Source organism: Pseudophryne corroboree, chromosome 10, assembly GCF_028390025.1.
Source record: "Pseudophryne corroboree isolate aPseCor3 chromosome 10, aPseCor3.hap2, whole genome shotgun sequence".
In the NCBI taxonomy this organism is placed as follows: domain Eukaryota; kingdom Metazoa; phylum Chordata; class Amphibia; order Anura; family Myobatrachidae; genus Pseudophryne; species Pseudophryne corroboree.
In genome coordinates, this window is record NC_086453.1 from 74,052,791 (window position 1) to 74,079,045 (window position 26,255).

At 50.5% G+C, this 26,255-nt stretch overlaps 1 protein-coding gene across 1 annotated transcript in view; it reads right to left on the reverse strand.

The window, feature by feature from the left end:
• The window catches only part of KCNN4 (potassium calcium-activated channel subfamily N member 4), a 154,588-nt gene that overhangs the window by 16,271 nt on the left and 112,062 nt on the right, over positions 1-26,255 (reverse strand). The window contains exons 3-5 of the mRNA XM_063942517.1: positions 12,710-13,122; positions 5,255-5,390; positions 2,937-3,047 (exon numbers count right to left, since the gene is read on the reverse strand). Of these exons, the coding sequence (XP_063798587.1) occupies positions 2,937-3,047; positions 5,255-5,390; positions 12,710-13,122 (660 nt within the window). The remainder of the gene's footprint in view (positions 1-2,936; positions 3,048-5,254; positions 5,391-12,709; positions 13,123-26,255) is intronic.

The window sequence follows — 26,255 nt, forward strand, 5'->3', positions numbered from 1 at the left end:
GTTTGTGCCCCCTGCAAACACAAAAAAGAAAAAAATACTCACCTGCTCCGCTCCTGCTTCCCGACTGCTGCTGGCCGTGTCTCCAACCGTCCGTGCGTGTGATGCGTGACGTCACACGCAAGTCACGGACCGGAGGGGAGCGGATAGGAGAGAGGAATTTGATGCAGCTCGGGCTTCCAGCTGCCAGAGATTGACAGCTGCGGCTGCGAGCTGATTGCGGCTAGGCGGAGGTTCCGGCGGAGTCGAGCTGCGGCGCCCTGTACTGTCTTGTGTGCCTGGAGCTCTAGCTCCACTGGAACCGCCCTCCCTACGCCCCTGCATATACCCACTAAACGTGGCACTGATGCCGATTAGGGGCCAGCGAGTAGGATGCAGTTTTATAGTGCCAGGGACTGTGGACGTTGGCTGTGCCAGGAGAACATGGCGGATGGTGGCTGCAGGTCATTGCAGCAGGATGACTCTTGAGCATGGGGAGTGGTAAGTCATTTAATTTTCACCATTTTATTTTTTGTATCTATTTGACCAGGCCCAAGCCTGTGTATGATAAAGACACTGTGGTTGTAACCGGAATACCTGCCTACCGAGTCCTTATTTCCAGTACCAGTTTTACATGATAATATAATGCAATAATATCCTCCTTGCCCAACCCATGAAATCACTCACTGCAGCAAGCCATGTTCCCTCAGATCTGATAGCTCCTATCAGATCTGACAGCTGATCTGATAGCTCCTCCCCTTGTGCTGTGTTTTGCAGTATTATTGGCAACAGTGCTGCCCCTCTCCCAGCTCCAGGCAGTGTCTGACTATCATAGAGGGAAGACTGAGATTGTAGCTGCCTCACATCTGCTCTCTCCGTGACACTCACTGTATTCCCAGTTCAAAGCTGCCTCACCTCTTCTCTCTCCCTGACCAGTGGCGTAAGTACTGCCCCCGCAGCCCTCGCGGTGGCTTGGGGGCGAGGGGCTGCGGGGCGCCGCCACTGATTTAGAGCAGATTGACATGCGGACGAGCGTCCGCATGTCAATCTGTTCTCACTAAAAGCCTCCCTGCTGTAAGGAGGGACACGGAGGGCACAGCGCGCGCCTCTCCCGTGTCCCTCCTGCGTCTCCGGCGGGTCTAATAAAGGAAGTGCCGTTCGTGAGCTCTGATTGTCTCACGAACCGGCACTTCCTTTAACAGACCCGCCGGAGACCCAGGAGGGACACAGGAGAGGCGCGCGCTGTGCCCTCCGTGTCCCTCCTTCACAGCAGAGGGGGGGGGGGGGGCACTGGGGGGCATATATGGCACTGGGGGGGGCACTGAGGGGACATATATGGCACTGTATGTGTACCTGGCACATGGGGGGGGCTATACTTGGCACTGGGGGCACGTGAGCACCTGGCACTGTTGGGGAATATCTGGCACTGGGGGCATATGTGGCACTGGGGGGGGCTATATTTGGCACCGGGGGCATGTGAGTACCTGGCACCGTGGGGGAATATCTGGCACTGGGGACATATGTGGCACTGGGAGCACAGCCCTAGCAACAAGCACTACCCCCTAGCAACGAGCATGACAGTGCATGAAACCCCTGGCAACGAGCATGACACCCAGTGCATGAAACACACCCTGTATTCCCACCTCACAGCTGCCTCACCTCTGCTCTCTCCCTGACACTCCCTGTATTCCCAGCTCACAGCTGCCTCACCTCTGCTCTTTCCCTGACACACCCTGTATCCCCAGCTCATAGCTGTCTCACCTCTGCTCTCTCCATGACACTCCCTGTATCCCCAGCTCACAGCTGCCTCACCTCTGCTCTTTTTTTCCTGACACACCCTGTATTCCCACCTCACAGCTGCCTCACCTCTGCTCTCTCCCTGACACTCCCTGTATCCCCAGCTCACAGCTGCCTCACCTCTGCTCTTTCCCTGACACACCCTGTATTCCCACCTCACCTCTGCTCTCTCCCTTACACTCCCTGTATTCCCAGCTCACAGCTGCCTCACCTCTGCTCTCTCCCTGACATGCCCTGTATTCCCACCTCACAGCTGCCTCACCTCTGCTCTCTCCCTGACACTCCCTGTATTCCCACCTCACAGCTGCCTCACCTCTGCTCTCTCCTTGACACTCCCTGTATCCCCAGCTCATAGCTGTCTCACCTCTGCTCTCTCCCTGACACTCCCTGTATCCCCAGCTCACAGCTGCCTCACCTCTGCTCTCTCCCTGACACTCCCTGTATCCCCAGCTCACAGCTGCCTCACCTCTGCTCTTTCCCTGACACACCCTGTATTCCCACCTCACAGCTGCCTCACCTCTGCTCTCTCCCTGACACTCCCTGTATCCCCAGCTCACAGCTGCCTCACCTCTGCTCTTTCCCTGACACACCCTGTATTCCCACCTCACAGCTGCCTCACCTCTGCTCTCTCCCTGTATTCCCAGCTCACAGCTGCCTCACCTCTGCTCTTTCCCTGACACACCCTGTATTCCCACCTCACAGCTGCCTCACCTCTGTTCTCTCCCTGACACTCCCTGTATTCCCAGCTCACAGCTGCCTCACCTCTGCTCTCTCCCTGACACTCCCTGTATCCCCAGCTCATAGCTGTCTCACCTCTGCTCTCTCCTTGACACTCCCTGTATCCCCAGCTCACAGGTGCCTCACCTTTGCTCTCTCCCTGACAGTCCCTGTATTTCCAGAGTGCTGCAAATTTAGGAAGTTTTGACTATAAAAATGATTAGCATAATACAAAGATGATATTTCTAAGTTCTAAATATCATCTTTGTATTATTCATTTTTATAGTCCAAACTCTGGAGTATACAGGAGTATGACAGGCGAGGAGCTGCCTACTCTGACCGCACGTCACTGCTAAACTCTAGTAACATCAAGGCAAAACTCCCCCAAACTTCCCTGTCACATTTATACTTGAGGCCTGGATATCCCCCAGTGAGGAAGAGCTTACCTGCTTCATGTAATGTATGTCCATCATAAAGTTATGTACGTGTTTTTCCGCCTTGGTGAACTCTAGCTTCTGAGCAGCTACAGCGACAATCAGAGCTGTACAGCCGACCCCCTGGAACACAGAGGTACAGGGGAAGGTGAGTCACAGCAGCCACCAGTGGCAAAAGCAGGATTTCTAGAGTGAGGGTTGTGAGGATACGGATTCTCAGATCACTCAGGTAAACAGTTTAGTAAAGTGGCAAATGCCCTTTATTGTAAAAATACACACACAGTACACAAAACAGTAACTATTACATGCCAGGATGGTATCTTACTTACTAAGTCCCCACAGTAGTTTAGAATTACAGTCTCCTGATGTCACATGCCAGCAGTAGTTCTGTGTCCCCTGGTCTGGGATACCAGATCACACAGTGCCCTTTGACACTGACGGCACCGCAATGCCTAGTCAGTGCCTCCACTCCAGAGGTACATCCACTCTCTCTGACCTTCTGTGTAGATCTCTCCCTCAGTGCACGTCCAGTAGCCTCTTGAAACCAGCAGATCCCAACAATGCTTCTAGGCCTCAGCACACTGGCAGCACTATCTCACCAGTAGCTTTCAGAAGCCAAACACATCACTCCTCTCAGGCCAGGAACTTCCGTACACTCTCTGTTTCAATAGCCTCTGTTATCCTCAAACCTTTGTCTGTCCTACCATAAGGCGACACCTTCTGTCTCTGTATTGGGTGGGTTACATTAAAGGGGCTAACTACAGAACACTTTCAGATAGACCTACATTAACATGTCCAGGCATGTCCTCTAGCACACAATAGATGTTAACTAAATGAACCTTAATTAATCTGATTGTGTGGCCTGGAATCCATTGTGTGGGGAAGAATGAGGGGGGTGTATGGACTGACATCTGAGACTGGCTGTATCTCCAACAGCAAACACACAGGTTATCAAAGCAGCCACATGGGGGACACACACACATTATTTTACAAACTATAATACAATAACCAGTACATTCATATATATACATCTTCATATGCATTCTGTACAAAATATCAGGCTAGACATATTATTCCCTGATAAGCACAAACACATATGACAGAGGGATAATATTTCACAATAATATGTGATGTCCAGTTCTATTGTGAATCCAGGCAGCATGCTGTATAGGTGATAACCAAGTTCTGTCCTGTCTCTTTACACTAACGCACTGAATCCAGAAACAGGCTGGCAAAAAGTACTCCTCATGAGCCAGCTGGGCTGCGTCCGTTACAGGGGTTTCAAATGCAGTTCACAATCTCCCACTCTGCGGAACATTGAAGTAATTGTGGGAGTGTGGTGGAGCAGTAGAAAAACCTAGTAACAACCCTGGACATTAATGTAAACATTGGTATTTTGATACACTGGATACTGTATGAAAACTGTATTAATATTAAACAATATAGATGGTCTATAGTATAGGCTGTATCAAACATTTAAATAAGTTGTCCGGAAAAGGTTAAACATACCATCATAAATAAATACATAAACATAATAGAACCAGTACTACACTTTCTAAGCACACATTCTCCCACCTCATGGTAAGACTCCTGTCTGCTCTTCCTGGTAGATACTCTCTGGTCCAGTGCACTGATTGAGGACTCAGATCCACACACACAGAAAACTTGGTAGCAGACGTTACTGCCACTGGGCATATGCAGCAGCTCCGCTCTGTCCCTTACACTGCATGATGTGAATTATGTGACGGCAGCTCTAGTAATCCTATTTTATACAATTGACATTGTTGTCATAAATTGAGCCACTTGTCAAGAGGAGGGGTTTTTCGGCCAACTAGAAACCCCCCCCCCCCCCCCTTGCATTTGCTTATGCCCACTATTGTATCTTTCCAAACTGATGTGCCCACAAACATCAGTGCTCAAATACACTCACTTTGCACACCATGGACTGTGTGACTTAGTCTTTGGCGGGAGGCACGGCACGGCTATCTGACATCACTAATGTGACAAAAGTACAATGCTGGGGTACACTGACTACTGGCACTGGCATTCCATGTAGCGTCTGGGTGTGGCTCAGTCATTAATCTGGGTAAAAAGGCCAAAGACAGAGTCCTGACATGAGCATATGTGCCATGCCTAGTGCCATCGTTATGCTTAATCTGCGACTTTATATCTTTTCCTTCGTGACAAAGCAGTAATCTAATGTGCCTAGTACACTGTAGGGGCTTTATGCAACGAAAGTAGGGGAATCGCTACTCATGGTGAAGGGTATGGCCAATGTCAGCACAAGTCTGTGTCCCGTCCCCCAGCCCCCACCTCTGCCATGTTCTCACCATCACTCCGGTGAACAAGCACACCAGCTTGCCGCACACAGAAAATGGCACCAAATCTCCGTAGCCAATAGTTAGGAAGGTGATGGGAATCAGCCACATGGCGTTAGTCAGGTTGCCGGCCCCGCGATGGCCTTCCCTGAGAAGACAAAGAGGTAGTCAAATAAATATAAAGATATGTATGCAGGACAATGATCGGTTCAGCAGATACTGAAGGTGCAACAACCCGAAATTAAATATCAGTTGCATGTTAAAAACCATTACACATTCACATCGTGTCATATATTATTTTGTTGTTGTCTTTTCCCACTTTCTTTTGTAGTTTGTAGCCATCTATCTGTGCTATTAAGCAGACCTAATTATTTTCCAGAAGATCAATGCTAAAAAAGTGATGAAAATATAGCTAATATGCACAGAAAAACTGGCTATTACATTGCACAAGAGCATGTACAAGCAAATGATCATCTATCTCATAATTGCCATTCTCTGCTGGAGGCCTCTGGGAGATCTGTCAAGAGGGAGGTCCATCTTGGAGGGACACTACGATTAGTGTCCCTTCCTCGCTATGTTTTGCCACGATTCCCTTCGGTGGCGGCACTGCAATGATGCAATTTATACCCAATCACGTCACCATGCCCCTTGCCCCGCCCACTACACAGGAGAAATGGGAGGCATCTGGGAGAGTTGCCCTCTACACCGGGAGAGCAGGGAGAACTTCCCCAGATTATGACCGAGAGTCATCTAATGGACTAAAAGCCAAAAAGGAATTGTGGACATGTTGCTTTTCATGGTAACCCCTTAATATCCAGAGGGTTTCATCCCGTCATTACCAGACTGTAAGCTTTTGTCAGTCTGCCAAGTTCACTGTGACCAGGCACATTCATTTGCTATAATTTTTGTACAATTTATAACGAAAAGTGTTTCATTGGGACAAAATGATCCTCATCTCAATTCGTTTTGAAGTTCACAAGTCAGTATTGTCGTTCTGGAATCAGTAGAGTTGGGAGATATTTTTTTTTTGTCAAACATACACCTTTTTTTAATAGAATATATGACCAATAAACAGATGTGTCTTCATACATCACTGCTGCTGTCACGCCAAACAGCGCCTCTTGGTGCTTCAGGTCCTGTGAGACTCAGCTAGTGTCAGGCCAAAAATGCGTCCTATTTACAAAGTGATGCAGCTAGAACGCACTGGGAGACTGTGCTGATTAAATCGATATGCAACACTTGTACTATATGTCTATGTGTGACCGAGTCTCTGAATCCGTACAATGTAGCAGCCGCAGCTTTTTTCCAATACAAGTTCTGTAGTGCTCCGTATACAGACTCAGTCACACACAATGGGGGTGATTCCGAGTTGTTCGCTCGTTAGTTTTTTTCGCTACGGAGCGATTAGTCGCAAACTGCGCATGCGCAATGTTCGCAGTGCGCCTGCGCCAAGTAAATTAGCACAAAAGTTTTGTATTTTACTCACGGCGTAACGAAGATTTTTCATCGTTCTGGTGATCGTAGTGTGATTGACAGGAAGTGGGTGTTTCTGGGCGGAAACTGGCCGTTTTATGGGTGCGTGCGAAAAAACGCTGGCGTTTCTGGGAAAAACGCGGGAGTGTCTGAAGAAACGGGGGAGTGTCTGGGCGAACGCTGGGTGTGTTTGTGACGTCAAACCAGGAACGAAACTGACTGAACTGATCGCAGTGTAGGAGTAAGTCTCGAGCTACTCAGAAACTGCTATGAAATTTCTATTCGCAATTCTGCTAATCTTTCGTTCGCAATTCTGCTATGCTAAGATACGCTCCCAGTAGGCGGCGGCCTAGCGTGTGCAATGCTGCTAAAAGCAGCTAGCGAGCGAACAACTCGGAATGAGGGCCAATATACAAGTATCATATATCTAATTAATCAGCACAGTTTTCTGGTGCGTCCTAGTCTCCGCGAGTTGTGATTAAGATGCATTTTCAGCAAAAAAAGATACCCGGCGGTGGCAGAGTTGCACGGGACCTGGCAGCTCACTCACGCAGTTCACACTCAGTGGCGTATTCAGGCTAGATGTATGAGCAGGGGTGGAACTCCCGGAGTCAATGGAGTCACCTGCCGCCGGTCTCCAGGCCTGAAGGGGGTACTTTCTCCATTGTCCCGGGAGGATCGGACTGCACTGTGGGGGCCGGGGAGCCAGGTAATTTTCCCATGGTCCCCAATGCTTACAAGCATGCCCCTCTCTGAAGGGGGGCGGGGATCAGCAAGCGGCGATCGCAAAGGCAAAGGGGGAGTGTATTTACTGCACTGCCCAGCATGTTCTGCCCGTGTGCTTATATAGCACCATCAGCAAGCCTGGGCATAGGGCAGCATTTTCCTGTGTTCGGCTGTCAGTAAGCACTGTGCACTCAGAGTTCGCACTGCAGTAGCAGCGCATCCTTCCTGACTCTGATGTGGCTGCCTGAGCTGTGGGTGGGGAATGCCTTTATGTAATCCCTCCCCTCTCTGCCAGATCCCCGAGTCTCAGCCCCAACCTGCTCAAGACACACGCCACTCAGACATGTCCCTGCCCCTCCTCTGCCCTATCTGACTATTATAATTTTCCTCACCATGAGTCCACCCCCTTACCCCGAGTCCCCGCCCACTCCTCTGCCCTATATGACTATTACAATTTCACTCACAATGACTCCGCCCCCTCACCCTGAGTCCCTGCCCCCTCCTCTGCACTGACAATTATAATCTACTCCCTGCTGACTCTGCTCAAGATTAGTGATGTGCACCGGACATTTTTCGGGTTTTGTGTTTTGGTTTTGGATTCGGTTCTGCGGCCGTGTTTTGGATTCGGACGCGTTTTGGCAAAACCTCCCTGAAAATTTTTAGTCGGATTCGGGTGTGTTTTGGATTCGGGTGTTTTTTACAAAAAAACCTCAAAAACAGCTTAAATCATAGAATTTGAGGGTCATTTTGATCCCACAGTATTATTAACCTCAATAACCATAATTTCCACTCATTTCCAGTCTATTCTGAACACCTCACCCCTCACAATATTATTTTTTGTCCTAAAATTTGCACAGAGGTCGCTGGATGACTAAGCTAAGCGACCCAAGTGGCCGACACAAACACCTGGCCCATCTAGGAGTGGCACTGCAGTGTCAGACAGGATGGCAGATTAAAAAAATTGTCCCCAAACAGCACATGATGCAAAGAAAAAAAGAGGCGCAATGAGGTAGCTGTGTGACTAAGCTAAGCGACCCAAGTGGCCGACACAAACACCTAGCCCATTTAGGAGTGGCACTGCAGTGTCAGACAGGATGGCACTTCAAAAAATAGTCCCCAAACAGCACATGATGCAAAGAAAAATTAAAGAAAAAAAGAGGCGCAATGAGGTAGCTGTGTGACTAAGCTAAGCGACCCAAGTGGCCGACACAAACACCTGGCCCATCTAGGAGTGGCACTGCAGTGTCAGACTGGATGGCAGATTAAAAAAATTGTCCCCAAACAGCACATGATGCAAAGAAAAAAAGAGGCGCAATGAGGTAGCTGTGTGACTAAGCTAAGCGACCCAAGTGGCCGACACAAACACCTAGCCCATCTAGGAGTGGCACTGCAGTATCAGACAGGATGGCACTTCAAAAAATAGTCCCCAAACAGCACATGATGCAAAGAAAAATTAAAGAAAAAAAGAGGCGCAATGAGGTAGCTGTGTGACTAAGCTAAGCGACCCAAGTGGCCGACACAAGCACCTGGCCCATCTAGGAGTGGCACTGCAGTGTCAGACAGGATGGCAGATAAAACAAATTGTCCCCAAACAGCACATGATGCAAAGAAAAAAAGAGGCGCAATGAGGTAGCTGTGTGACTAAGCTAAGCGACCCAAGTGGCCGACACAAACACCTGGCCCATCTAGGAGTGGCACTGCAGTGTCAGACAGGATGGCAGATTAAAAAAATTGTCCCCAAACAGCACATGATGCAAAGAAAAAAAGAGGCGCAATGAGGTAGCTGTGTGACTAAGCTATGCGACCCAAGTGGCCGATACAAACACCTGGCCCATCTAGGAGTGGCACTGCAGTGTCAGACAGGATGGCAGATTAAAAAAATTGTCCCCAAACAGCACATGATGCAAAGAAAAAAAAGAGGTGCAATGAGGTAGCTGTGTGACTAAGCTAAGCGACCCAAGTGGCCGACACAAACACTTGGCCCATCTAGGAGTGGCACTGCAGTTTTCTAGCGAGAGGATGAGTGCTTCCATCCTCATGTGAAGCTGAACCACTAGCCATGAACATAGGCCAGGGCCTCAGCCGTTCCTTGCCACTCCGTGTCGTAAATGGCATATTGGCAAGTTTACGCTTCTCCTCAGACGCTTTTAATTTAGATTTTTGGGTCATTTTACTGAACTTTAGTGTTTTGGATTTTACATGCTCTCTACTATGACATTGGGCATCGGCCTTGGCAGACGACGTTGATGGCATTTCATCGTCTCGGCCATGACTAGTGGCAGCAGCTTCAGCACGAGGTGGAAGTGGATCTTGATCTTTCCCTATTTTACCCTCCACATTTTTGTTCTCCATTTTTTAATGTGTGGAATTATATGCCAGTATCAATAGCAATGGCCTACTACTATATATACTGTGCAAAACTGAAATGCACCACAGGTATGGATGGATAGTATACTTGACGACACAGAGGTAGGTAGAGCAGTGGCCTACTGTACCGTACTGCTATATATTATATACTGGTGGTCAGCAAACTGTGCAAAACTGAAATGCACCACAGGTATGGATGGATAGTATACTTGACGACACAGAGGTAGGTAGAGCAGTGGCCTACTGTACCGTACTGCTATATATTATATACTGGTGGTCAGCAAACTGTGCAAAACTGAAATACACCCCAGGTATGGATGGATAGTATACTTGACGACACAGAGGTAGGTAGAGCAGTGGCCTTCTGTACCGTACTGCTATATATTATATACTGGTGGTCAGCAAACTGTGCAAAACTGAAATGCACCACAGGTATGGATGGATAGTATACTTGACGACACAGAGGTAGGTAGAGCAGTGGCCTACTGTACCGTACTGCTATATATTATATACTGGTGGTCAGCAAAATTATGCACTGTACTCCTACTATATACTACAATGCAGCACAGATATGGAGCGTTTTTCAGGCAGAGAACGTATAATACTGGTGGTCACTGGTCACTGGTCAGCAAAACTCTGCACTGTACTCCTCCTATATAATACTGGTGGTCCCCAGTCCCCACAATAAAGCAGTGTGAGCACAGATATATGCAGCACACTGAGCACAGATATGGAGCGTTTTTCAGGCAGAGGAGAGAACGTATAATACTGGTGGTCACTGGTCAGCAAAACTCTGCACTGTACTCCTCCTATATAATATACTGGTGGTCCCCAGTCCCCACAATAAAGCAGTGTGAGCACAGATATATGCAACAAACTGAGCACAGATATGGAGCGTTTTTCAGGCAGAGGAGAGAACGTATAATACTGGTGGTCACTGGTCAGCAAAACTCTGCACTGTACTCCTCCTTTATAATATACTGGTGGTCCCCAGTCCCCACAATAAAGCAGTGTGAGCACAGATATATGCAGCACACTGAGCACAGATATGGAGTGTTTTTCAGGCAGACAACGTATACTGGTGGTCACTGGTCAGCAAAACTCTGCACTGTACTCCTCCTATATAATAATGGTGGTCCCCAGTCCCCACAATAAAGCAGTGTGAGCACAGATATATGCAGCACACTGAGCACAGATATGGAGCGTTTTTCAGGCAGAGAACGTATAATACTTAGAGATGAGCGGATTCGGTTTTACTCGGTTTTACTCGGTTCTCTAAACCGAATCTTATTGGCTATCCAAAACACGTGACATCCGTGAGCCAATAAGATTCGGTTTTGAGAACCGAGTAAAACCGAGTAAAACCGAATCCGCTCATCTCTAATTTAATACTGGTGGTCACTGGTCAGCAAAACTCTGCACTGTACTCCTCCTATATAATACTGCTGGTCCCCAGAATAAAGATATTTGCAGCCCCCTGAAACAAAGTGAGAGGACACCAGCCACGTCCTCTCACTATCATTTCCAATGCACGAGTGAAAAATGGCGGCGACGCGCGGCTCCTTATATAGAATCCGAATCTCGCGAGAATCCGACAGCGGGATGATGACGTTCGGGCGCGCTCGGGTTAACCGAGCAAGGCGGGAGGATCCGAGTCTGCCTCGGAACCGTGTAAAATGGGTGAAGTTCGGGGGGGTTCGGATTCCGAGGATCCGAACCCGCTCATCACTACTCAAGATACGTGTGTGTATTCTGTTCCTGTTCCCTGGAGCTCAGCAGGACAGAGACAAGTCAGAGCCTCCTACTGGACAAGTAAGTGCCCAATGGGGAGGGGTCGTAGTGAGGGTGAAGGTGTACTTATGCAATGGAGAGGGGTGTATTTGTTCTTATCTGGATGGGGGGGAATGTTTGTCATAATATTGTCTGTGCTGGGGATGCTTTATTAATGTGTGTGTGTGGGGGGGGGGTGTTTGTATTTGTATGCTTACTTTTATGTTGGTCACTGATGGTCTCCGCTATATCTAGTGGTCACAGTGGTGCTCTCTGCATTATCTGACTGTCACAGTGACGCTCTCTGCATTATCTGGCGGTCACAGTGACGCTCTCTGCACTATCTGGCGGTCACAGCGACGCTCTCTGCATTATCTGATGGTCACAGCGACACTCTCGGCATTATCTGGCGGTCACAGCGACGCTCTCTGCATTATCTGGGGGGATATCCGGGATACCGGCAGAGGTATGCTGACCGGCGGTCACGCATAGTACACCCCTCCATACTACCTGACCTGTCTTAGAGAGTCTACACCCCATGTTATATATGGAAGTACCAATCGGAGCCAACTATTCAATGTAATTGGTTGCGCCCATCCATACGATTGAAGTTTAGCATGCATAGGGGTGGTCTTCTGTATGCCGAATGTCGGGATCCCGGCGCACAGTATACCGGCGCCGGAATCCCGACATCCGGCATACCGACGACTATTCTCCCTCGTGGGGGACCACGACCCCCCTGGAGGGAGAATAAAATAGTGTGGCGCGCATAGCGTGCCACCGTGCCCGCATAGCGTGTCACCGTGCCAGCAGCGTGGCGAGCGCAGCGAGCCCGCAAGTGGCTCCTTTGCGCTCGCCACGCTGTCGGTATGCCGGCGGTCGGGCTCCCGGCGCCGGTATGCTGGTCGCCGAGAGCCCGAGCGCCGGCATACCGTACTACACCCATGCATAGACATGGATAGTGACCCACAATGGCTACTGAGCTACTATGGAACCAACCACTCCATACTGTATGCTAATTCCTAGTGGCATCTGTTATCTGACTACTATATACTTACATGTCATACATATTTTATACATATATATCAGGATTAGTGGCATTGTAAGAATACAGCGATATGGCCTCCTTACCTTTCACATACAGACAGAACCCAGGAGGAGACAACCCACAGACTGACGGACAATATCAGTAGGACACGGCCTGGGCAGGTGTTCATGAGAATCTTCACGACAAACTGGTATTGAAACTTGATCTTGTTGAGGGCCCCAATACTTCTATAAGAAGCATCCACCAACACCCTGCTGTGGAGCAGCACAGTCCTGGGCAGTAGGTACAGACGTAGGAACATCATGATGGACAGTACAATGTCTGCATCTGAGAGAAAGTCCGGGGCCTGAGTTTCAGAGTCTATACTTCCCTTACACTGTCGTTCAAATGGGATCGGGTGGACAGCACACACCACAATTTCCAGCACAATCCAAGCAAACTTCTTAGTGTTCACAGCTATACGCCAGTCCACTAAGGAATTGTCGTTCATGAAGAGCTGGGGATGCAAACAGGAAAAAAAGTTATTATTCTACAACATGGGGAAATTCCATCCTGGGTATTAATTACACAACTATTCTATAAAGCTGTATTGCTGGGTTCCTGTAAACCCAATATGTCTGTGGCTGACATCATTCACAGACATATGGCGTTGGCTGTGCAGCACAGCAGATGGCCAGTATATCTGCAGATATATAGGTGTACCCGGCTGTGTGTGCACTTGTTGCGGGGGAGCTGAGGTCACAGCTGGGCAGGCAAATTCAAATTCAGCTGGCTGTCCATTGAGCAGCCTATCGGTAAGTGTATATACAGTACATACCTGGTTCAGTTGCTCAGTCAGCAATGGGCAGGGACTCTGTGGTGGGAGAGGGGTTGTTACTAATAACCTGGGCCTGTGGACAGAGATCCCCTTTTGCAGAGTACAGCACTATGCACAGTATCAGTGTCTTCCATTATTTTTTTCCTGGGTCATGACATTGACTCCTGGATTTGGTTACAACACCTTCAGTACCCGGGCCCGGCGGATATCTCAATGGCCCTGCCAAAAGGCATGAAGGGCTGCATACTGGGTCATGTATCAGCAAATTATTTATTTCAATATTAAATTTATAGTATATTTAAATATTTCCCTATTACATTGTAAGAAGGAAGTTAATTTGGAGAACCGTACCACAATATTTAACCTTACAAAGTAAGGGGTTAAAAATTCCTGATTCCTGCTGAAAAGATTTTGGGGTTTATTCATGAAGCAGTGAAAAAAGTGGAGAAGTGAGTCTGTGGAGAAGTTTCCCATGGCAACCAATCAGCTGTTCTGTACAATTGTAAAGTATGCAGGTTATAAATGTTACTTCAATGCTGATTGGTTGCCATGGACAACTTCTCCACTGGCTCACTTCTCCACACTTTTCACTGCTTCATGAATAGACCCCTTTGAGAGTTGAGCAGAGAGCAATTTCCCACATCTCGGCATGCCAGTCACCATTGGGTTCATAAACAATGTTATATCTGGGAGAGTGGGAGAATGAATAGCATATATCTCTCCAAATAGTTCACTAGTGTCATTTGACCTGATGGCAGCACCCGATTTCGTAAAGGCTGCCTTACGTCTGCTCCAGAGGCGGAACTACCGGCAGTGCAGGCAGTGCACTGCACTGGGGCCCGCCTCTGTCCAGGGGCCCAAGCATGTAATGAGTCAAACTGACTCATTACATGCCGCTGTGCGCTGCAGGCAACCGCTGCCCGCAGCGCACAGCCGCCCTGAGAGGAGAGGAGAGGAGCAGCGGGCCAGCGGCACGGACGGGGGAAGGAGGAGGGAGCCGGAGGAGGGAGCCGCAGCAGCGCTTTGTTACTGGTGGAGGCGCTGCTGCTGCTGCTCCTCTGCTTCCCTATAGGCTGTCTTCCGAGAACAGCCTATAGGGAAGCAGAGGAGCAGCAGCGCCTCCACCAGTAACAAAGCGCTGCTGCGGCTCCCTCCACCACCTCCCTCCTCCTTCTTCTCTACAGCCCGGGAATCGTCAGACGCTGCACCGAGGAGCCTGAGCCGGCGGAGAGGGTAAGTATAATTCTTCTTTCTTTCTTTTTCTCTTTTTCTTTCTTTCTTTTTTTTACTTTCTTTCTTTCTTGGGCCTGCCTGCCGCAATGTATAAAAAGGTGGGAATGCCTGCCGCAATGTGTAAAAAGGGGGGAATGCCTGCCGCAATGTGTAAAAAGGGGGGAATGCCTGCCGCAATGTGTAAAAAGGGGGGAATGCCTGCCGCAATGTGTAAAAAGGGGGGAATGCCTGCCGCAATGTGTAAAAAGGGGGGAATGCCTGCCGCAATGTGTAAAAAGGGGGGAATGCCTGCCGCAATGTATAAAAAGGGGGGAATGCCTGCCGCAATGTATGAAAAGGGGGGAATGCCTGCCGCAATGTATGAAAAGGGGGGAATGCCTGCCGCAATGTATAAAAAGGGGGGAATGCCTGCCGCAATGTATAAAAAGGGGGGAATGCCTGCCGCAATGTATAAAAAGGGGGGAATGCCTGCCGCTATGTGTAAAAAGGGGGAATCAGCCTGCCGCAATGTGTAAAAAGGGGGAATCTGGCTGCCGCAATGTGTAAAAAGGGGGGACTGCCTGACGTAATGTGTAAAAAGGGGACTCGGCCTGCCGCAATGTGTACAAAGGGGTAATCTGCCTGCCGCTATGTGTACAAAGGGGTAATCTGCCTGCCGCAATGTGTAAAAATGGGGATGCTGTCTTCCGCTATGTGTAACAAGGGCACGCGGTCTGCCGTTATGTGTAAAAAGTGTACGCTGTCTGCCGTTATGTGTAACAAGGGCACGCTGTCTGCCGTTATGTGTAAAAAGTGTACGCTGTCTGCCGTTATGTGTAACAAGGGCACGCTGTCTGCCGTTATGTGTAAAAGCGTACGCTGTCTGCCGCTATGTGTAACAAGGGCACGCTCTCTGCCGTTATGTGTAAAAGCGTACGCTGTCTGCCGTTATGTGTAAAAGCGTACGCTGTCTGCCGCTATGTGTAACAAGGGCACGCTCTCTGCCGTTATGTGTAAAAAGGGGGACGCTCTCTGCCGTTATGTGTAAAAAGGGCACGCTGTCTGCCGTTATGTGTAAAAAGTGCACGCTGTCTGCTGTAATGTGTAAAAAGAGGAATCTGTCCGCTGTAAGGTGTAAAAGGGTCTCTACCTGGTGTAGTGGTGCTACTGTGCGACGTAATTTGAATAATGGAGACTACTGTGTACCGTTTTATGAAATGGTATTATTTTGTGGCCACACCCCTTCCTCACGAAGCCACGCCACTATGTATTTTTGCGCGCGCCTACGGCGCGCACTGCCCCTGTTTTACATGCAGGGGTGGGGCTCCGATGCCGTTTCTTGCACACAGTGCTAAAATGTCTAGTTACGGCACTGTTGCTAGGTATCCATTTCTCTGGCCCTGAGCAGGTCCCCCTCACCAGATCCTCTCCAGGGATGAGGGGGTGGACTTGGATGGGATGTGTGTGTGTGGGGATATGTGGGGGGGGGGGGGGGGGGGGGCAAAGCATTTTGTCGCACCTGGGCCCACCGCTCGCTTGTTCCGCCACTGGTCTGCTCTATGAAGAAGCAAATCATTCTAGTGTAGCAGGAGACATGGTAATTAGCTGCCAAAGGAAATTTGTTATTTTAGTAAATGTAATATCACGCTGGCATCCTGGATCAGAATATAACATTTTTCTCAAGAGAGCAGCATAGGCCAAATATTTTACAACTTTACATATTCAGCTGTGTGATGCTTTCTTACCTTTTAACAGAAATCTTTTAAGACATATCTCGGATTCACTCTAGGGTGAACAGTGCACAGGGTGTCTGAAAAGGAGGCGTGGTTACTCAGAAAGGAGGCGTGGCCTCATGCTATGCCCCCTGTACGTCACTCTTGGGGGCATGCCAAGCACTTATGAAGATGCTCTCCCCGCACTGTGAATAAATGCATCTCTTCATCGGCAATGAGTGCTAACTGCAACTTTTCACACCCCCTTGTGAGGGGACAGCGAGGTGCCTCCATTATGGCAGGGCGCATTTTGTCCCTCATTCCGAGTTGTTCGCTCGCTAGCTGCTTTTAGCAGCATTGCACACGCTAAGCCGCCGCCTACTGGGAGTGAATCTTAGCTTTGCAGAATTGCGAACGAAAGATTCGCAGAATTGCGAAAATAAATTTCTTTGCAGTTTCTGAGTAGCTCGAGACTTACTCTGCCACTGCGATCAGTTCAGTCAGTTTCGTTCCTGGTTTGACGTCACAAACACACCCAGAACACACCCACACACTCCCCCGTTTCTCCAGCCACTCCCGCGTTTTTCCCAGAAACGCCAGCGTTTTTTCACACACACCCATAAAACGGCCAGTTTCCGCCCAGAAACACCCACTTCCTGTCAATCTCACTCCGATCACCAGAACGAAGAAATATCTTCGTTAAGCTGTGAGAGTAAATAAAAATACCAAACATTTTTGCAAATTTACTTGGCGCAGGCGCACTGCGAACATTGCGCATGCGCAGTTTGTGACTTATCGCACCGATGCGAAGAAAACTAACGAGCGAACAACTCGGAATGAGAGCCCTTGTCATTTTAAAATTGGCCACTGGCCCTTTTGCTATTTGCTAAAAGTGCCAGATGGCCAGTCCGGCTATCCAGCAATTATATAAAAGAATTCTGAGGTAGAACTGTTAGGAACAAACATTCAGATGTGTCCTAATACACTGTGACTTAAGTCGCACCAAACAGCCTCTCTCTGCGCGCTCGTTCCATTGCGACTCGACAGTGCCAAGCGGGTATTTTGTTCAGTCAAAATGTGCAATTAAAACTACCAGGAGTCACAAAACTACATTACTGGCATTCGTGGAGCACTAGGACTTGCAGCATTTGTATATGTGTGCGTCTGAGCCTGAATCTGAGTAAAAAATGGCTCCGATATGGGCGTCTGCATTATTTCCTCCCAATACGTTCCACTGTGCTTAATCTGTGACTAAGTACGTGTGCTATACCAATTCCTGTGCGGTTAAAGTCGCAGCCCGGCGTCTCTGGTCCACCGTGAGCGGCCTTTTGCTGCATCTATGATACAACTACTATAAGACACAAAATGTAAAGAACATCCCAGTGCACTACTAGTCTCGGGGCATCTCAGTAGCACCACGCGTCTCGCTCTATATGGCGCAAAGATGCTCAGTCTATGAGAACACATCTGTACATCAAACTGCGAGAGCAACAATATGCCCGTGATTAGTAAATAACCTTATGGTGCATACAGTGCCAGATTAAGGTCCTCATGAGCCTGGAGCTGTAATTTATGAAGGGCCTAGTGTGCGCCGCTGCAAGGGGTGTGACCAGCATGGTGGGGGTGTGACTACCGATATAGGGGTGTGGTGTGGCTAGCACCATGGAGGGCATAGCTACCCACCTTCCTAACTATGGTTTATTTTTGTGCTGCGAGCTAACCTACCGGTATATATGGTATTTGGATTGTGGGAGGAAACCCACGCAAGTATGGGGAGAATGGGGGTAATTCCGAGTTGTTCGCTCTGTATTTTTTTTCGCTACGGAGCGATTAGTCGCAAACTGCGCATGCGCAATGTACGCAGCGCGCCTGCGCCAAGTAAATTGGCTCAAAAGTTTGGTATTTTACTCACGGCGTAACAAAGTTTTTTCATCGTTCTGCTGATCGTAGTGTGATTGACAGGAAGTGGGTGTTTCTGGGCAAAAACTGACCGTTTTCTGGGAGTGTGCGGAAAAACGCAGGAGTGTCTGGAGAAACGGGGGAGTGGCTGGGCGAACGCAGGGCGTGTTTGTGACGTCAAACCAGGAACGAAACTGACTGAACTGATCGCAGTGTAGGAGTAAGTCTCGAACTACTCAGAAACTGCTAAGAAATTTCGATTCACAATTCTGCTAATCTTTTGTTCGCAATTCTGCTAAGCTAAGATACACTCCCAGAGGACGGTGGCTTAGCGTGTTCAATGCTGCTAAAAGCAGCTAGCGAGCGAACAACTCAGAATCACCCCCAACATACAAACTCCACGCAGTTAGGGCCATGGAGGGACTCAAACCCATGACCTTAGTGCTGTAAGGCAGTAAAGCTAACCATCACACCATCCGTAGACCTGTTAGTGGTGGCAGTCCAATCCACATGGGAAGTTTTTCCCCAGAACATTTACAAAATGCTATCCTATGACTAAACTCATTAATGAGCATCTACTGCTTTTATTTTTTATAATATGCATTTTCAGTTTCTTTTAACATGCCACTACCATGTAAAAAAATAAATAAAGAAATATGCATTAAAGAAACCAGGATACAAAAAACAAAACAAAACAACAGACAGGATATAATTTGATGTTTCCAATTAGCTTCATTAGTACTTAATTAGTCACACCCGCTCCCCGCACACACTAAACCACCCCTAACCCTGCACCCGCTCCCCGTACACACTACACTACCCCTAATCTTGCACCTGCTCCCCATACACACTACACTACCCCTAATTCTGCACCTGCTCCCCGTACACACTACACTACACACTACTTCTAACCCTGCACCCGCTCCCCGCACAATATACTACCGCTAACCCTGCACCTGCTCCCCGCACACACTATACTACCGCTAACCCTGCACCCCGCACACACTATACTACCGCTAACCCTACACCCGCTCCCCGCACACACTATACTACCCCTAACCCTGCACCTGCTGCCCGCACACACTATACTACCGCTAACCCTGCACCTGCTCCCCGCACACACTATACTACCGCTAACCCTACACCCGCTCCCCGCACACACTATACTACCCCTAACCCTGCACCTGCTGCCCGCACACACTATACTACCGCTAACCCTGCACCTGCTCCCCGCACACACTAAACTACCCCTAACCCTGCACCCGCTCCCCGTACACACTACACTACCCCTAATCTTGCACCTGCTCCCCATACACACTACACTACCCCTAATTCTGCACCTGCTCCCCGTACACACTACACTACACACTACTTCTAACCCTGCACCCGCTCCACGCTACTACCGCTAACCCTGCACCCGCTCCCCGTACACACTGTACCACCGCCCAGCACCCGCTCCCCGCACACAATATACTACCGCTAACCCTGCACCTGCTCCCCGCACACACTATACTACCGCTAACCCTGCACCCCGCACACACTATACTACCGCTAACCCTACACCCGCTCCCCGCACACACTATACTACCCCTAACCCTGCACCTGCTGCCCGCACACACTATACTACCGCTAACCCTGCACCTGCTCCCCGCACACACTAAACTACCCCTAACCCTGCACCCGCTCCCCGTACACACTACACTACCCCTAATCTTGCACCTGCTCCCCATACACACTACACTACCCCTAATTCTGCACCTGCTCCCCGTACACACTACACTACACACTACTTCTAACCCTGCACCCGCTCCCCGCACACTATACTACCGCTAACCCTGCACCCGCTCCCCGTACACACTGTACCACCGCCCAGCACCCGCTCCCCGCACACAATATACTACCGCTAACCCTGCACCTGCTCCCCGCACACACTATACTACCGCTAACCCTGCACCCCGCACACACTATACTACCGCTAACCCTACACCCGCTCCCCGCACACACTATACTACCCCTAACCCTGCACCTGCTGCCCGCACACACTATACTACCGCTAACCCTGCACTTGCTCCCCGCACACAATATACTACCGCTAACCCTGCACCCCGCACACACTATACTACCGCTAACCCTGCACCCGCTCCCCGTACACACTGTACTACCGCCCAGCACCCGCTCCCTGCACACAATATACTACCGCTAACCCTGCACCTGCTCCCCGCACACACTACACTACCGCTAACCCTGCACCCGCTCCCCGCACACACTATACTACCGCTAACCCTACACCCGCTCCCCGCACACACTATACTACCCCTAACCCTGCACCTGCTGCCCGCACACACTATACTACCGCTAACCCTGCTCCCGCTCCCCGCACACACTATACTACCGCTAACCAGTGCCAGATTAAGGTCCTCATGAGCCTGGAGCTGTAATTTATGAAGGGCCTAGTGTGCGCCGCTGCAAGGGGTGTGACCAGCATGGTGGGGGTGTGACTACCGATATAGGGGTGTGGTGTGGCTAGCACCATGGAGGGCATAGCTACCCACCTTCCTAACTATGGTTTATTTTTGTGCTGCGAGCTAACCTACCGGTATATATGGTATTTGGATTGTGGGAGGAAACCCACGCAAGTATGGGGAGAATGGGGGTAATTCCGAGTTGTTCGCTCTGTATTTTTTTTCGCTACGGAGCGATTAGTCGCAAACTGCGCATGCGCAATGTACGCAGCGCGCCTGCGCCAAGTAAATTGGCTCAAAAGTTTGGTATTTTACTCACGGCGTAACAAAGTTTTTTCATCGTTCTGCTGATCGTAGTGTGATTGACAGGAAGTGGGTGTTTCTGGGCAGAAACTGACCGTTTTCTGGGAGTGTGCGGAAAAACGCAGGAGTGTCTGGAGAAACGGGGGAGTGGCTGGGCGAACGCAGGGCGTGTTTGTGACGTCAAACCAGGAACGAAACTGACTGAACTGATCGCAGTGTAGGAGTAAGTCTCGAACTACTCAGAAACTGCTAAGAAATTTCGATTCACAATTCTGCTAATCTTTTGTTCGCAATTCTGCTAAGCTAAGATACACTCCCAGAGGACGGTGGCTTAGCGTGTTCAATGCTGCTAAAAGCAGCTAGCGAGCGAACAACTCAGAATCACCCCCAACATACAAACTCCACGCAGTTAGGGCCATGGAGGGACTCAAACCCATGACCTTAGTGCTGTAAGGCAGTAAAGCTAACCATCACACCATCCGTAGACCTGTTAGTGGTGGCAGTCCAATCCACATGGGAAGTTTTTCCCCAGAACATTTACAAAATGCTATCCTATGACTAAACTCATTAATGAGCATCTACTGCTTTTATTTTTTATAATATGCATTTTCAGTTTCTTTTAACATGCCACTACCATGTAAAAAAATAAATAAAGAAATATGCATTAAAGAAACCAGGATACAAAAAACAAAACAAAACAACAGACAGGATATAATTTGATGTTTCCAATTAGCTTCATTAGTACTTAATTAGTCACACCCGCTCCCCGCACACACTAAACCACCCCTAACCCTGCACCCGCTCCCCGTACACACTACACTACCCCTAATCTTGCACCTGCTCCCCATACACACTACACTACCCCTAATTCTGCACCTGCTCCCCGTACACACTACACTACACACTACTTCTAACCCTGCACCCGCTCCCCGCACAATATACTACCGCTAACCCTGCACCTGCTCCCCGCACACACTATACTACCGCTAACCCTGCACCCCGCACACACTATACTACCGCTAACCCTACACCCGCTCCCCGCACACACTATACTACCCCTAACCCTGCACCTGCTGCCCGCACACACTATACTACCGCTAACCCTGCACCTGCTCCCCGCACACACTATACTACCGCTAACCCTACACCCGCTCCCCGCACACACTATACTACCCCTAACCCTGCACCTGCTGCCCGCACACACTATACTACCGCTAACCCTGCACCTGCTCCCCGCACACACTAAACTACCCCTAACCCTGCACCCGCTCCCCGTACACACTACACTACCCCTAATCTTGCACCTGCTCCCCATACACACTACACTACCCCTAATTCTGCACCTGCTCCCCGTACACACTACACTACACACTACTTCTAACCCTGCACCCGCTCCACGCTACTACCGCTAACCCTGCACCCGCTCCCCGTACACACTGTACCACCGCCCAGCACCCGCTCCCCGCACACAATATACTACCGCTAACCCTGCACCTGCTCCCCGCACACACTATACTACCGCTAACCCTGCACCCCGCACACACTATACTACCGCTAACCCTACACCCGCTCCCCGCACACACTATACTACCCCTAACCCTGCACCTGCTGCCCGCACACACTATACTACCGCTAACCCTGCACCTGCTCCCCGCACACACTAAACTACCCCTAACCCTGCACCCGCTCCCCGTACACACTACACTACCCCTAATCTTGCACCTGCTCCCCATACACACTACACTACCCCTAATTCTGCACCTGCTCCCCGTACACACTACACTACACACTACTTCTAACCCTGCACCCGCTCCCTGCACACTATACTACCGCTAACCCTGCACCCGCTCCCCGTACACACTGTACCACCGCCCAGCACCCGCTCCCCGCACACAATATACTACCGCTAACCCTGCACCTGCTCCCCGCACACACTATACTACCGCTAACCCTGCACCCCGCACACACTATACTACCGCTAACCCTACACCCGCTCCCCGCACACACTATACTACCCCTAATCCTGCACCTGCTGCCCGCACACACTATACTACCGCTAACCCTGCACTTGCTCCCCGCACACAATATACTACCGCTAACCCTGCACCCCGCACACACTATACTACCGCTAACCCTGCACCCGCTCCCCGTACACACTGTACTACCGCCCAGCACCCGCTCCCTGCACACAATATACTACCGCTAACCCTGCACCTGCTCCCCGCACACACTATACTACCGCTAACCCTGCACCCGCTCCCCGCACACACTATACTACCGCTAACCCTACACCCGCTCCCCGCACACACTATACTACCCCTAACCCTGCTGCCCGCACACACTATACTACCGCTAACCCTGCTCCCGCTCCCCGCACACACTATACTACCGCTAACCCTACACGCGCACACACTATAATACTACCGCTAACCCTGCACCCGCTCCCCGTACACACTGTACTACCGCCCAGCACCCGCTCCCCGCACACAATATACTACCACTAACCCTGCACCTGCTCCCCGCACACACTATACTACCGCTAACCCTGCACCCGCTCCCCGCACACACTATACTACCGCTAACCCTAAACCCGCTCCCTGCACACACTATACTACCCCTAACCCTGCACCTGCTGCCCGCACACACTATACTACCGCTAACCCTGCACCCGCACACACTATACTACCCCTAACCCTGCACCTGCTGCCCGCACACACTATACTACCGCTAACCCTGCACCCGCTCCCCGCACACACTATACTACCGCTAACCCTAAACCCGCTCCCTGCACACACTATACTACCCCTAACCCTGCACCTGCTGCCCGCACACACTATACTACCGCTAACCCTGCACCCGCTCCCCGTACACACTATACTACCCATAACCATGCACCTGCTCCCCGCACACACTATACTACCCCTAACCCTGCACCTGCTCCCCGTACACACTATACTACCCCTAACCCTGCTCCCCGTACACACTATACTACCCATAACCCTGCTCCCTGTACACACTATACTACCGCTAACCCTGCACCCGCTCCCCGTACACACTATACTACCCCTAACCCTGCTCCCCGTACACACTATACTACCCATAACCATGCACCTGCTCCCCGCACACACTATACTACCGCTAACCCTGCACCCGCTCCCCGCACACACTATATTACCCCTAACCCTGCTCCTCGTACACACTATACTACCCCTAACCCTGTACACACTATACTACCCCTAACCATGCACCAGCTCCCCGCACACACTATACTACCGCTAACCCTAGCGCTGCACCTCGCGCACACTATAGTACCCCTAACCCTACACCCGCACACACTAGGTTGCGTCCCGTGGCGATAGCACAGCCCAGGGGGCACCTGGCACTCTGCCCCCCTGGCCAGCCCGCCACTGTACTGGACTGAGGGTTCTAGGTGGGAGGGCACTGGGATGGGTGCAGTGGGCTGTTTGTGGAGGGAAGGCAGGGATACACTGGGATGAGGATCAGTAATGGTGGGGACACTGAGCTGGAGAAGGGGCAGACACTGTATGGGAACACTGACCTGCTGCACCTGTGCACTCACATTCACAACAGCATCTTGAGCAGCTCTTCCTGCATCATCTGCCTTCCTCCATTACCTCTGGGATTTGTTTCCTGGCAGTGGTCCACTGCCCACTCTATCTTTTTGTGACTGTGCCAGGACCCATCTTAAATGGGTTGACAGCATGGACATTTTGCTGTGAGAGGGTCCAACAACTTGCCCTCTTGAATACAAACAGCGGCTTCTTTACAGTGTGATGCGATCGGTGGGGGGGGACACCCCTCTTGTATATACATAGGGGCAATTTGTAGGGGAGCCCTGGACTTACAGGGCTTTTCCCCTTTAACCTGCTAGGGTCCTCGTGGCAATGGCACGCACCTCAAGCCGCCCCCCCCCCCCCTCACATTCCTCCTCCCGTCCCAGCTACAAAAATAAAAGCAACTCCTTTACACTTGGATGCCGAGTACCTGAATAGGTCCCGACATCGTGGGTGGCAGCCGCGGACAGCATGTGCCGCTAGGCCACGCCCCCTTGTCACAGTCCGCTTTCCTCTGCCCTCCCAGTGACTGACAGATGACATCACCGGGAGGCGGAGCTTAGACGCACATCACAAAGAGGTGTGGCTTAAGTACAGGGGGCGGGGCTATATCCCGGAATTTACAACAGTGCACTATACGTGCTTTGGTGCCCCCCCCCCAATCCGAACTAGGAGCGGGTGTTAATGCTGGAGGGGACGGTCCGGCGTTGCAGGCTGCAGTAGAAGGAAATTTGTTTTTCCTATCTACAGCAGCATAATCATCTGTGGATGCTGTGGGCCTATTTTAGAGTGTGGGCCTGGAGCTGCAGCTCCATCAGCCCCATTGTTAATCCGGCCCTGCCGCTAACCCTACACGCGCACACACTATAATACTACCGCTAACCCTGCACCCGCTCCCCGTACACACTGTACTACCGCCCAGCACCCGCTCCCCGCACACAATATACTACCACTAACCCTGCACCTGCTCCCCGCACACACTATACTACCGCTAACCCTGCACCCGCTCCCCGCACACACTATACTACCGCTAACCCTAAACCCGCTCCCTGCACACACTATACTACCCCTAACCCTGCACCTGCTGCCCGCACACACTATACTACCGCTAACCCTGCACCCGCTCCCCGCACACACTATACTACCCCTAACCCTGCTCCCCGTACACACTATACTACCCATAACCATGCACCTGCTCCCCGCACACACTATACTACCCCTAACCCTGCACCTGCTCCCCGTACACACTATACTACCCCTAACCCTGCTCCCCGTACACACTATACTACCCATAACCCTGCTCCCTGTACACACTATACTACCGCTAACCCTGCACCCGCTCCCCGTACACACTATACTACCCCTAACCCTGCTCCCCGTACACACTATACTACCCATAACCATGCACCTGCTCCCCGCACACACTATACTACCGCTAACCCTGCACCCGCTCCCCGCACACACTATATTACCCCTAACCCTGCTCCTCGTACACACTATACTACCCCTAACCCTGTACACACTATACTACCCCTAACCATGCACCAGCTCCCCGCACACACTATACTACCGCTAACCCTAGCGCTGCACCTCGCGCACACTATAGTACCCCTAACCCTACACCCGCACACACTAGGTTGCGTCCCGTG